The 13096-nt window shown below is 54.6% G+C and overlaps 2 protein-coding genes across 3 annotated transcripts; one reads left to right on the top strand and one right to left on the bottom strand.

Moving 5' to 3' along the window:
• The first annotated feature begins 286 nt into the window (after positions 1-286).
• On the top strand, positions 287-9246 carry LOC147229792 (valine--tRNA ligase-like). The gene is made up of 27 exons (XM_086155432.1): positions 287-424; positions 571-754; positions 1867-1982; positions 2051-2126; positions 2229-2329; positions 2405-2532; positions 2633-2797; positions 3606-3687; positions 3767-3886; positions 4072-4180; positions 4256-4435; positions 4538-4662; positions 4803-4906; positions 4991-5149; positions 5220-5310; positions 5381-5486; positions 5567-5637; positions 5738-5863; positions 6020-6124; positions 6243-6390; positions 6494-6621; positions 6700-6855; positions 6935-7159; positions 7257-7368; positions 7450-7625; positions 8872-9021; positions 9109-9246. The coding sequence occupies exons 1-27, from the start codon at positions 335-337 to the stop codon at positions 9175-9177; spliced, it is 3402 nt and encodes a 1133-aa protein (XP_086011558.1). The 5' UTR covers positions 287-334; the 3' UTR covers positions 9178-9246.
• abhd16a (abhydrolase domain containing 16A, phospholipase) lies at positions 9237-12984 on the bottom strand. Of its 2 annotated transcripts, none has more exons than XM_086155434.1 (20): positions 12835-12984; positions 12383-12442; positions 12185-12251; positions 12023-12109; positions 11849-11934; positions 11700-11773; positions 11515-11622; positions 11333-11447; positions 11156-11257; positions 11017-11080; positions 10896-10945; positions 10689-10812; positions 10508-10612; positions 10368-10431; positions 10219-10275; positions 10076-10138; positions 9919-9995; positions 9731-9829; positions 9610-9656; positions 9237-9484 (listed from the first exon to the last, which is right to left on the bottom strand). In XM_086155434.1, the coding sequence occupies exons 1-20, from the start codon at positions 12934-12936 to the stop codon at positions 9401-9403; spliced, it is 1635 nt and encodes a 544-aa protein (XP_086011560.1). In that variant the 5' UTR covers positions 12937-12984; the 3' UTR covers positions 9237-9400. The 2 variants fall into 2 exon arrangements, with proteins under 2 accessions (XP_086011560.1, XP_086011562.1); XM_086155436.1 differs by having other exon boundaries at positions 12383-12439; positions 12835-12978.
• Positions 12985-13096: the final 112 nt, after the last annotated feature.

Below are 13096 nucleotides of genomic sequence, written 5' to 3'. Positions count from 1 at the left end.
TGCTCGGCGCCGGGCCGGACGACGTTCTGTGCGGGGCCGCCGCTGTGTCCTGGTTCCTGGCCAGCCGGGGGAAGAAGGTGGGCGCTGATGCCAAGCAGAAGAGCCAGGTGTGGCAGTGGCTGATCTTTGCTGACAATGAGCTGACGCCCGTGTCCTGCGCCGTGGCCTTCCCTCTCCTGGGCATGATGGCGCTGGACAAGAAGGCGGGCCTGCAGAGAAGAAGCAGAGAAGAAACAGCTGCTCCGTGGATCTAAAGTCCTGCCGTATTGTCGTCCCACAGCTGCAGCAGAGCTCCCGGGCGGAACTGCTGCGCGTCCTGAAGGTCCCGGACGGGATGCTGGAGCCCAGGACCTTCCTGGTGGGGGAGGGCATCACCCTGGCCGACATGGCCGTTGCCATCGCCGCCTTCCTACCTTTCAAATATGTGAGTGCCACCGATGTGCCACACCCGTCTAATCTTTGGCCACCATCTTCAACGTCGAAAGCACAGAACCCGTGAATCTGCTGGAATGCAGTAGTTTCAGTTGCCAGTTGATAAAAGTAATCAGCAAGGAGTCATTTCCCATCTAGGTACTTGAGCCCTCGGATCGGAAGGTTCTGACCAATTTGACCCGCTGGTTCACAACCTGCATCCACCAACCCGCGTTCCTGAAGGTTCTGGGGAAGGTCTCCTTGTGCGAGAAGATGGAACCCGTCGCTCCGAAAAATGAAGCCGCTCCGGACGCCGTACCTCCGACGGGGGACGCCGTCAACGGTGAGCAAGTCACTGCCTCTTTACTGTCGCTCCTTCTCAGCAGTTAAGGAATATTCCTACTCAGAAAGTCTTTTTCCTGAAACTGAAAGGGTTCTGCTGCTCCCTAAACGACAACAATCCCAGTTTAACCAGATTAAGAGCAAACCCAGATTAAGACTCTACCATTTTTAACTGCATCTCCCCGTCAGCTGAAGGTGAATTAGTTCACAGTTGGAGACGATGGAATTAAGGTTTATGTCTCTGCCTCGAGATCCGAGGTAACACCTGCTGAATGCCCAGGAATTAGCAAAACACTTGCGTGATTTAGCTGGAATAGGTAAATATGTGTCAATATTAGAATGAGCCCCTTTGGAGTTGGCAAAATATGAGCATGTTTTTATGGAATTGGGTCAATTTCAGCATGAGGTGCCTATGATTCTGTGAATATTAGCATTATTTAACAGAAATTAGGTAAATATTAGTAATATTCGGTAAATATTTACCTAGAATTAGGTATATATGGGTGCTATTTAACTGGAAGTAGGTAAATATTAGCATTATTTAAGTGGAATTAGGTAAATATTAGCATTATTTAAGTGGAATTAGGTAAATATTAGTATAATTTACCTGGAATTTTGCAAATATTAGCACAATTCAATTGGTATTATTTAAATATAAGCATGATTTACCTGGGATTAGGGTCAGTATTAACATGATCTACCTGGGATTAGCAAAACTTTAGCTTTTTTTTTTCCCGGAATTCAGTAAACATTAGCACAGTTTTCTGGGATTAGGTAAATATTAGCCAGAAGTTGACTGGAGCTAGCTGAGAGTTAGCATGGACCGCTCAAAATAAATTGAATGAGAGAAAAGTGTGAAGGGGTCTTAGTTCTCTGGTTCTTTCGGCAACATTCAAACACGACGTTCTCCACGTTCTGACCAGTGTTGTCGAGAGCGTTTGTTCAGTCTGAGTCTGAAAAAGGATTTCCTTTGTCTCTGAACAAGGCTGTATCTTCTCGCCCAATCAGAAGTTGTCCCAGCTTTAAGCCCCTCCCCCGAAAGCCAGGAATTTTTTTCCAGGGTGGTGGCCGGGTAGACCAGTAACCATGTTGGTCCTTGTTCTCCATCTCTAGGGCCCCCCAAGACGGAGGCCCAGCTGAAGAAGGAGGCCAAGAAGCGCGAGAAGCTGGAGAAGTTCCAGCAGAAGAAGGCGATGGAGGCTCAGAAGAAGACGCAGCCTTCTGCAGAGGTACGCACACACACACACACACACACACACCTGCACAAGGACCTACTTGGATTCTTCTCCTCCTCCAGAAAAAAGCCAAACCGGAGAAGAAGGAGCTGGGGGTGATCACCTACAACCAACCCACCCCCCCCGGCGAAAAGAAAGGTATATGCACACACACACACACACACACACACACACTCTTCCCATCTGTTGGTGTGAAGTGTGTGTGTGTGATGCTAAGGTGAGGTTCTGCCCCTCCCTCAGACGTGGTCAGCCCCCTTCCAGACTCCTACAGCCCCCAGTACGTGGAGGCGGCCTGGTACCCCTGGTGGGAGGCTCAGGGCTTCTTCAAGCCGGAATACGGCGTGAGTCATCTCCACCTCCACGTCGGTCACGTGACCACGCCGCCACGCTAACCGTCTCCTCCCCCCTCCCCGCAGAGGAAGAGCATCAGCGAGCTCAACCCCCGCGGCATCTTCATGATGTGCATCCCCCCGCCCAACGTGACGGGGTCGCTCCACCTGGGCCACGCCCTCACCAACGCCATCCAGGACTGCCTGACTAGATGGTAGCAACCGTCTGCTTGCCGCCACACACACACACACACACACACACACACACACACACACACACACAAACGCCACCTAACGATTGCAACTTCCTGTCAGGCACAGAATGCGCGGCGAGACCACCCTGTGGAACCCGGGCTGCGACCACGCCGGCATCGCCACGCAGGTGGTGGTGGAGAAGAAGCTGATGAGGGAGCGCGGCATGAGCCGCCACGACCTCGGCAGGGAAAACTTCATCGAGGAAGTGTGGAAGTGGAAGGACGAGTGAGGCGCACGCACACACACACACACACACACACACACACACAAACACACACACACACCCTAACAAGACAGCTGTTCAGCCTTCCTACTTCTGGGTGTAGATATGAACAATAGTAATCACACTGTGATAACCGGTTTTAGTCAAAACATTTTTTTTTTTGTTTTTGTTTTTTATAGTTTATTTGGACAGTGTGGAACTACATTAAGCACAGAGGCAGAGATGTTTGTACCAGATTTTAGCTCATAGCTCATTTCCATCTGTAGTCTTGCTAAGACAATACAAATATAAAACTGTACGTGACAATATATATAAAATATACAAATAAGCAATAAAATATATATAGAATATACTAATAGGCAATAAAATATATATAAAATATACAAATAGTTTATTACAATAACATTATCGAGTGATAATGCTGTCATAACCACTTTGTGATGACTGACCACTTTGTCACTTTTGTTTTTTTTGTTTCTTTTTAAATCTGTCCTTTTGTGTATGTATATTCCTTTGCGTTGTATTTGACCAGCTAATAGCACAGTAATAACTAACTTATTAGTAATAAGGAACTGATAACTGATTGATAACTGATTTATCAGTATATTGGTAATACCTGTTCTCAGGCCCAAGTATGAGATGAGATGAGAACAACTTTATTTATCATTCATTTATTTATGATAGTCATAGTATAGTAATACTATGTATCAGTAATCATGTTTTTAGTTAAAAAAAATCAACTTAGGATGCTATAATGTTGTTATTATCCAGTAATACAGCAGAGCTGAAGCTCCCCATGTGTCTTTGCAGGAAGGGAGATCGTATCTACAACCAGCTGAAGTGGCTGGGCTCGTCGCTGGACTGGGACCGAGCCTGCTTCACCATGGACCCCGTGAGTAGCCCGGCCGTGAGCTTCTCCCACGTTCCCCCTCCTCTTCGTCATCCTCGCCATCTCTCGCCTCGTCTCGCAGAAACTGTCCTACGCGGTGCAGGAGGCCTTCATCCGAATGCACGACGAGGGCGTGATCTTCAGGAGCGATAAGCTGGTCAACTGGTCCTGCACCCTTAACTCGGCCATCTCTGACATCGAGGTAGGCTTCAACTCCACACAAGCATACGAGTGCTGTTCCATCTAGTGCCATTATGCTAACCTGGTTAGCATCACACCTGTATGACTCGATGGTGGGACGTCACAACGTTCTGGTTGTAGGACCTGGTATTGCTTCGCGTGGTTGGTCCGGCGTGATGAGCGTGATTGTGCTGACCTGGTTCTCAGGTGGACAAGAAGGAGCTGCACGGCAGGACGCTGCTGCCTGTCCCCGGCCACAAGGACAAGGTGGAGTTTGGAGTGTTGGTGACCTTCGCCTACAAGGTGGACGGGTCAGGTGGGTGAAGGTCCGCCGCCGGTTGATGGTCCCTCTCCCCTCCCGAAGGGTAAAGCTCTGAGTTGGTTCCTCCAGACGAGGAGGTCGTGGTGGCCACGACTCGTGTCGAGACCATGCTGGGTGACACGGCGGTGGCGGTCCACCCAGAAGACTCCAGGTACAAGCACCTGAAGGGGAAGTATGTGATCCACCCCTTCCGGAAGTGCACGTTGCCCGTGGTGTTCGACGACTACGTGGACATGAATCTTGGGACAGGTGAGCTGCTGCGTGCAAGGACGCTTCCGCGCCACAGCATCCCCTCGATTGACCTTTGACCCCCCCCCCCCCCCACACACACACACATCCCTATCCCTCCAGGTGTGCTGAAGGTCACGCCGGCTCACGACCCCCATGACTACGAATTGGGCAGGAAACATGACCTGGAATTCATCAACATCATGGACGAGAATGGCCTCCTCATCAATGTCCCCCCGGCCTTCCTGGTACGCCCGCACTCCCCAGCATCTGTGTGTGTGTGTGTGTGTGTGTGTGTGTGTGTGTGTGTGTGTGTGTGTGTGTGTGTGTGTGTGTGTGTGTGTGTGTGTGTGTGTGTGTGTGACGAGGATTCGCCCCCGCTCCACAGGGAATGAAGCGATTCGAGGCGAGGACGGCTGTCCTTCAGGCGCTGAAGGACAAAGGACACTTCAGAGGAATTGAAGACCACCCCATGGTCATCCCCATCTGCAGGTGAGACCCCTCCCACTGACCCTCCACACACACACACACACACACGCACACCCATCTATAACCCCCAGTGTGTGTGTGTTTCAGCCGCTCCAAGGATATCGTGGAGCCCATGCTGAAGCCCCAGTGGTACGTGAACTGCAAAGACATGGGCCGCGAGGCCGCCGACGTCGTCCGAGACGGACGTCTGAAGATCATCCCGGACCACCACCTCAAGACCTGGTTCAACTGGATGGACAACATCAAGTGCGTGCGTGTGTTTGGGATCTACATCGGAGGTCCTCCAGAGGTGTGACGTATCTCTGCACCCCCCCAGGGACTGGTGCATCTCCCGGCAGCTGTGGTGGGGTCACCGCATCCCCGCCTACTTCGTCACCGTGGACGACCCCTCGGTGCCCCCGGGAAAGGTAGGTGACCTCCAGCTCCCGCCGTGTGTGCTGACCAGGTGCTCCATGATGTCGTCCTCTCGGCCTCCAGGACGTGGACGGGCATTACTGGGTGAGCGGGCGAACGGAGGCCGAGGCCAAGGAGAAGGCGGCTCGTCGCTTCAACGTCTCCGCGGACAAAGTGTCCCTCCGACAAGGTGACCGCCACGCTAATGGGCCAACCGGTCGATGGGCCAATCGCGCGGCTCGAAGCCTCAACGAGCATCTTGTCTTCCAGACGAGGATGTCCTGGACACGTGGTTCTCCTCCGGGATCTTCCCCTTCTCCATCTTCGGCTGGCCGCACGAGGTGACGCGCCGTCACGTGACCCCCGCGAGGGGTAGCTTGTTCCTGATTGGCTGATGTGTCGCGGCCTCACGTGTGTGTGTGTGTGTGTGTGTGCGTGCAGAGCGAGGACCTGAGCGTCTTCTACCCGGGGACCCTGCTGGAGACGGGCCACGACATCATCTTCTTCTGGGTGGCCCGGATGGTGATGATGGGCCTCAAGCTGACCGGGAAGCTTCCCTTCAAAGAGGCGAGGAGCCGCGGGCCGCCGTTGCCACGGAAACACATGGCTTTACATTACATTACATTACATTACATCTGGCAGACGCTTTTATCCAAAGCGACTTACAATAGAGGACATAAGGACTGCAAATCCATGGTAACCGCGCCGTCCTCCGTCCCTCAGGTGTACCTGCACGCCGTGGTGAGGGACGCCCACGGCAGAAAGATGAGCAAGTCCCTGGGGAACGTCATCGATCCCGTGGACGTCATCAAGGGGATCACCTTGGCGGTAAAGTTGGAGATCACTCATCACCGGCTGCGGACCTTCTGATTGACCACCAGGGGGCGGTGAAGAACCTACTCTCGGGATCAGGTGGATCACGAGACCTTCTACTTTACCTCCGCAGGGTCTCCAAGCCCAGCTGATGGACAGCAACCTGGACCCCCGGGAGGTGGAGAAGGCCATGGAGGGCCAGAAGTCGGATTACCCCTGCGGCATCCCCGAGTGCGGCACCGACGCCCTGCGCTTCGCCCTGTGCGCCTACACCAGCCAGGGTGGGAGCCAGAGCCTCAGAATAGAGAACTAGAGCAGACAGAACCATCAGAAGGAGAACGAGCAATGTGTGTGTGTGTGTGTGTGTGTGTGTGTGTCGCCTAGGGAGGGACATCAACCTGGACGTGAGCCGTATCCTCGGTTACCGCCACTTCTGCAACAAGCTGTGGAACGCCGTCCGGTTCGCCATCAAGGCGCTGGGCGACGCCTTCGTCCCGTCAGAGCGAGCCCAGGTGAGGCGGGTCAAAGGGGGCGGGGCTTATCGCGACCTCGGACGTCCTAATGGTTTCCCTCTCCCTTCCCCCGAGCAGCTGAGCGGGGACGAGGGCGTGGCCGACCGCTGGATCCTGTCGCGTCTCTGCGCCGCCGTGGCCCAGTGCGACGCCGGCTTCAAGGCCTACGACTTCCCCGCCATCACCACCACCATCCACAGCTTCTGGCTCTACGAGCTGTGCGACGTCTACCTGGTGTGGAGCGCCGCCGCCGCCGCCGCCGCCACACGGTCGCGCCCGCCGAGCGTCTTTTCAAGTGACCTTCGTTCCCCAGGAGAGCATCAAGCCGGTGCTGGCGGCCGCCGAGGAGACGGCGAGCAGCCGGAGCGCGGCGGCGGTCTGCAGGCAGACGCTCTACACCTGCCTGGACGCCGGGCTCCGCCTGCTCTCCCCCATCATGCCCTTCCTCACCGAGGAGCTCTACCAGAGGTTGCCACGACGACGGCCGCTGGAGGACCCCCCTAGCATCTGCGTGACTTCCTACCCCGAAGTGGAGGAGGTTTGTCAGAGTGCAGGTTGAGGGAATACTTTGTTGCCACGGTGATGTCATACTCCCGCGTGTGTGTGTGTGTGTGTGTGTGTGTGTGACGTCACAGTTCTGCTGGAGCAGCGTGCAGTTGGACCGGGACATGGAGTTCGTGATGACCATCGTCAAGACGATTCGCTCGCTGAGGGCCGACTACAGCCTGACCAAGATCAGAGCCGACTGTAAGACCCCCCCCCCATACACACACACACACATACACACACACTTATTTGATTCTCACATGATGTGTGTGTGTGGCCCAGGTTACCTGCAGTGTGTGGACGCCGCCACCAAAGCGCTGCTGCAGAGGTTCCAGTTGCTGCTCCAGACACTGTCCTCGTCCCAGACTGTGGTGCTGCTGTGCGGCGGCGAGCCTGCGCCCGCCGGCTGCGCCGTTGCCATCGCCTCCGACCGCTGCACTGTCTGCCTCATGCTCAAGGTGGCGCCCCCACACACACACACACACACACACACACAATACTACACACTCTGAACTGCACAATACTTCTAGAAGGAAAGTCGCAACACTTTCCTGCTTCATGACAAGTAATCTCGAGTGAAATACTGGAGAGAAAATTCTTGTTCTGCCTTTCACTGCGTCCACACAGACGTACGAGGACACATTATTTGCGTTGAATAAATAGTTTTTGGACCAATCAGGTGAAAGTGGGATGATCTCTCACGGCACACAGTTGAGAATCACTGGTTTAAAGTACTATCAGTGTATTTATTTTTTCAAATCTTCTGAAAATACTTTATAAAAATGAACTAAAATAAAACACATTTTGATTAAATACTCTTTAATTATTTGCAAAAGCCACGGCGAGTCAAAGATGTTGCCCACCCCTGACCTACAGTATATTATATACCCTGTAGTAGTACTGAGTAGTCGGGGCTTGTGTACGCTTCACTACAAGTACTCTGATTCCAAATACTACATTACAATCCAGAAGTATTGTAGGGACAAAATATTTCAGTACACTGCAGTATAATGTGATGGGAAGTAGCTCCGTGTACACACCTCTTCCATTTACTCCTCAAAGTTCCAATTGAGTGTTTTTAAAATTGTTCATGCAGAGAACAGATTCTGTAATAGTAAAAGTACTGCATTTCCCTCATCAAATACTTCTTTATACTCACAAACCCTGTACAAGATGCTCAGTGATGGTTGATGTGGTGAATCGGACTATTTCTGGACTATTGAACGCACCTGAATATAAGCAACGGCCAAAAATAACTAAATATATGGGTGTACATATTTAGGCCGCACTTGTTTACGTCATAACATGAGATATTTACACAAAACTACAACCTTTTTTTTTCAAACTTTTAATTAAATACACACCGGTAACATCCACAAATACATACTGGAAATGCTTTTTCCCCCCAAACAGAGCCTGTAACACAGCTGATGAAAAAGAATAATAATAAATAATGCAAGGAAAAGTCCATCCATCCCTCCTGCGCGCTAATTGAACAGCCTCGGAATTTCATGTTCCGATGTGACGAGGGTAAATGTTTGGGCGGCGTGAAGCTCGTCAGCCCCCCAAAAAATCCATAAATGAGCCGCATCGTCGTTTAAGCCGCCGTGTTCGAAGCGTATGAAAAAAGTAGCGCCTTGTAGTCCGGAAAGTACAGTGCTCTATACTGAGTGGGCGGAGCTTATGGTGTTGCGGTCGTCCCAGGGGCTGATCGACGTGGAGAAGGAAATGGCCAAGCTGATGGCCAAGCGGGCCGACCTCGTGAAGCAGACGCTGAAGCTGAGGGAGAAGATGGAGAAGAACGACTACAAGGAGAAGGTGCCGGAGAGGGTGCAGGAGCAGGACGCCGAGAAGGTGAGGAGCGGCGGGACGGGGCGGGGCGGGTAACCCTCCGAAGGCTAACGGCTAACGGCTAATGTTGCCGCGGGGCTCTCGTTTCAGCTGCGACAGAATCAGGTGGAGCTGGAGAAGGTGGAGGCCGCCATGGACAACTTCAGGAAGATGATCTGACCCGCCCTCAAAAACCCTTCACCCCCGTTTTGTGTTGGAATAAAGAGGCGGAGCAGCGCTCGGATCCACCGACCCTCTCGGGCCTGATTTTATTCAACGGAGGGGGAGGGAATGTCATCTGGTGGCGGGTGGAAAGGAAAAGGGCGAGCGAGGGAAGACGCCATCTTCACTAACGAAAAACCAGAAGTGCGCGTTTAATTTTTCTTTTCCTCCAGAGGAGTATTCACAGTCTCCAGGGTGGGGGGAACTCGGAGGCCGGCAGGGGGGTGCAGTGGGTCGTTTCCAGGTTCCTCATGTATTTGCGGGCCTGAGGGAGGAGGGAAAGAGGCGGTGATTGACGGCGCCGGCGAGATGCTATAAACCCGTCCGGGAGCACAGGTGAGCCGTCGCCGTGGCAATGAGGTGTGTGCACGTGGGTGCGTGCGGGCTCACCAGGAATACGGCGAGCTGCCGGCGGCCCTCGGAGGTCATGTCCTCACCTGCGGGGAGGGGGAGGGGTCAGGCTGAGCTCGCTCGGCGTGCGCGGAGACCTGCCACGCGGCGGTTAGCTTACCGACGGTCCAGGGGAAGGACACCTGCCTGTCGGCCTGGTAAGACTGCAGGACGGACACACACCAGTCGTCGTCCACCTCATAGCGACTGTACACGGAGGCTGCACGCACACACACACACACACACACACACACCTGGGTGAGTTGTCTCAACATGGTGACATGCCCTGGAGGCGACGTGCACACTGACCCTCCTGAATGTGGCTGGAGGCCCCCAGCCAGTCTTGGACCGCCTCGAATCCCTCCTTCGTCATCACCTGGGGGTACCTGCCGCCGTCACACACAATCAGCCGTCTGAGTCTTGACCCCAAAGTCCACGGCGGCGAAGAGAAGGAGCAGGAACTGACCTGAACTGCAGGAGCTTCAGCAGGAGGTCGTTTCCCCTGTTGGACAGCACGTCCTCCGGACCCCTGGGGGGGAAATAGCGGGGTGGGGGTTCAGTGTGGCTAACCGCACCTTGGTAAAGCAGGGAGCGGCGAGGAGAACTCACGAGGTGGTGATGATCTCGTCTCTGGTTCTTCTGATCAGCAGGACGGGACCCTGGTACCTGAAGAGGACACACACACACACACACACACACACAGGCATGCATGGGTTGTCACACACTCCAGGGGAACACGAAGATTGGAGGTCACTCACTTGATTAGCTGCTCTGCGTTGTTGAGGTTCATGTACTGACGCACTGTGTGCTGCACCAGCGGCCCTGAGACACACACACACACACACACACCGTTAGAGGCCGTTCAGAGCAGTGAGGTCCCAACCCCCTCCAGACTCACTCCAACTGTCAGGCATGACCTTCAGGGCCAGAGGGAGGAGGTCGTCGAAGGAGGCGTCCAGAACCACCGCCTGGATCTCCGGGTAGGACATCACCGCCCAGCTGGCTGGTGGAGGCAGGGAGAAAGTGTGGATGAGATGGAGATGGAGGTAGAGGGGCAGAGAGGAGGAGGAGGTCCTCACCCGTGAAGCCACCGATGGACCAGGCGTAGACCACCACGTCGCTCAGCTGGAAGCCCAGCCTGTGCACGGCGAACTGGATGACCACGTCCATGGCGTTGGCTTCGTTCTGCGGGAAGGGGACGCCCTGGAGGAGAAACCAGAACCCGGTGTGAAAGCTTGATCTGCAGGGTCTCACAATGGAAGACCAGAGAAGGGCGGGTTCTCTACCGTGCTGCCGCCGAAGCCCGGGTGGTTCCAGCCCAGGACCGAGTATCCTCCTGCGGGAGCCGAGGAACATTCACACACATGCGGATGCGATGTGGGCTGTTAGCGGTTAGCAGGCGCTTACCATCCAGGGGGGTGTTCATGCAGCCCACCTCGTAGAACCCTGCGTTCCCCTCGCAGCAGATCACCTGAGGGCACAAGCGGACCATCACAGAGGGCTCGGCTGGGCTTCGGAGAAGAACCCCGGTCTGAGCGGGACCTACCAGCGTCTGGCCTTTCAAGTCGCCGTCCTGCCGCCGGTCCACGAACATGGTATCGATGTGGTTTCCGTCACAAGACACCAGCTTGTTCCTCTGGCCCTTGAACTGAGAGCAGACCATCGAACCTCCACGGGACTCTGAAGGCGGTCAAAGTGTGTGTGTGTGTGTGTGTGTGAATACCTCCTCGATGAGCTTGGCTTGGCCCTGCTGCAACATCGGCCTCATGGCTCTTTGCAGCAAACCCACGGAGCCCGGGTACAGCATCCTCCGGCCGAAAGAGTGGGCGATGAGGAAGCTGGGGAGAAGTTAAAAGGTCACGCAAGGAGGCGGAGGAGGAGGAACAAGAGAAGAAGTGCGGGTACCTGACGATGTGGCAAGGCAGGGTCCGGACCGAGCGCAGGACGCCGTCTGTTGCTCCTCTCAGCCGAGGCTCCGGCTTCAGCAGGGACACGCCGGCCTTGGAGCCCTTCCTGTGGAACAAGAACTCCGGTCAGCGAGCAGAGCCGAGGCTCGACAGAACCGGGGAGGGGGGCCCACCACGACTTACGGGCTGCTGACTTCAGACCAGCTGAAATCCGAGGGCCAGTGTGAGAAGTCAAAGTCGTAACATCTCAGCTTCTTCTGCAGGAGACAAGACAGGCGGAGTTAGGTCAGGTGATCAGAACAGAACTTCACATCTCCGGGCCGGGTCCGGACCTTGTTCGTCGCTGTGTGGTCCCTCTTGGTGTCCTCCAGGATGGAGATAAATTGCTGGTACTCCAAGTTCTTCCATCTCCCCCAGCCTGAGGAGGAACAGGGTTTCATCTCGTCATCGCCTCCATCGGTGTGAAACGTAATGACAGAGTGTGTGTGTGTGTATATGTCAGTCACCTCTGAGACAAGCCACACCCAGAAGACACACCAGCACCGTGCCCACGTACTGACTCACCGGCATCAGCTTGCTGCTGCATATGAAACCTGGGAACACAACTTGTCAACGCTCTACCTCCACACGCACATATTGGTTCTGTCTACATACTGACATCTGCCTACCTTTCCTGTACAAGTAGCAGAGCAGCAGCGGGGAACTGTAGTAGGACAGATACCAGAGGGCTGTAGCCTATGGACACACACACAAACAGCTGTTCTGAACCCGGAAGTCATGTGTGCGGCATCTCTGACGTCACACCGTGTACATTTGTGTCACCGCGCTAGCTTCTCCGTGGGAGCTAGCATCGGGAGCGTACTGACCCAGCCCAGGATGCTGTCGGTGTGCTTCTCCAGGCCCCCTGGCTGGTAGCTCCATCCCTGCTGTGAGGGGCGGAGAGGAATACGGCGTTAATCGTGAGGAAGATAACTGGGCCAGAAATCACTTTGTTTTGAATTGACAGCTTCCGGTCACAGCTCCGCCCTCTCGCCGAGCTAAAGTTAGCTAGCGTCAGCACAGCGGCGGTTAGCGGCGCTAACCCCCCCCCGCCGGGTGGAAACACGTCATAATAAACGTCCGCGAATCTTCTGGTTAATCTGCGTGTGCGTGGATTCACCCACGCACAGGCTACGGACACTCAATCACAAACACCTGACACTTCCGGGCTGCGGGCAGAGCTGCGCGCCGTCGCCTCCCGGTGACCGAAAAAAAACGGCGTCATTTACCGGACAAACCGGCCTGGGAACGAACCGGAGAGAGACCCGCGACCCCTTACCCTCCTTCCCGCCCTGGCATCGGGCCGTCCCGGTTCCGGTGTCCGGTGAATTCTGTGCAGGTGAGGCCCGAAGACACAGCGCAGCCACAGCCAGCCGGCCATTTCTTCCACCGAACGACGGAAGCCCCGGAAGTCCAAACCTCACGCGAGCCGCTCCGCGGTCCCGATTGGTCACGTGAACGGAAGTGACGTATGACGTCAGCGTAAGTGAAACGCACATTCTTCCGTGTTTACTTCGCACTCATGACATAATGGTGCATTT

The sequence above is a fragment of the Fistularia commersonii genome, chromosome 11 (assembly GCF_037954325.1).
Source record: "Fistularia commersonii isolate RoL2024-O1a breed Wild chromosome 11, RoL_Fcom_v1.0, whole genome shotgun sequence".
In the NCBI taxonomy this organism is placed as follows: domain Eukaryota; kingdom Metazoa; phylum Chordata; class Actinopteri; order Syngnathiformes; family Fistulariidae; genus Fistularia; species Fistularia commersonii.
Note: the sequence above shows the minus strand (reverse complement) of the source record. Positions and strands in the feature narration are given on the sequence as shown.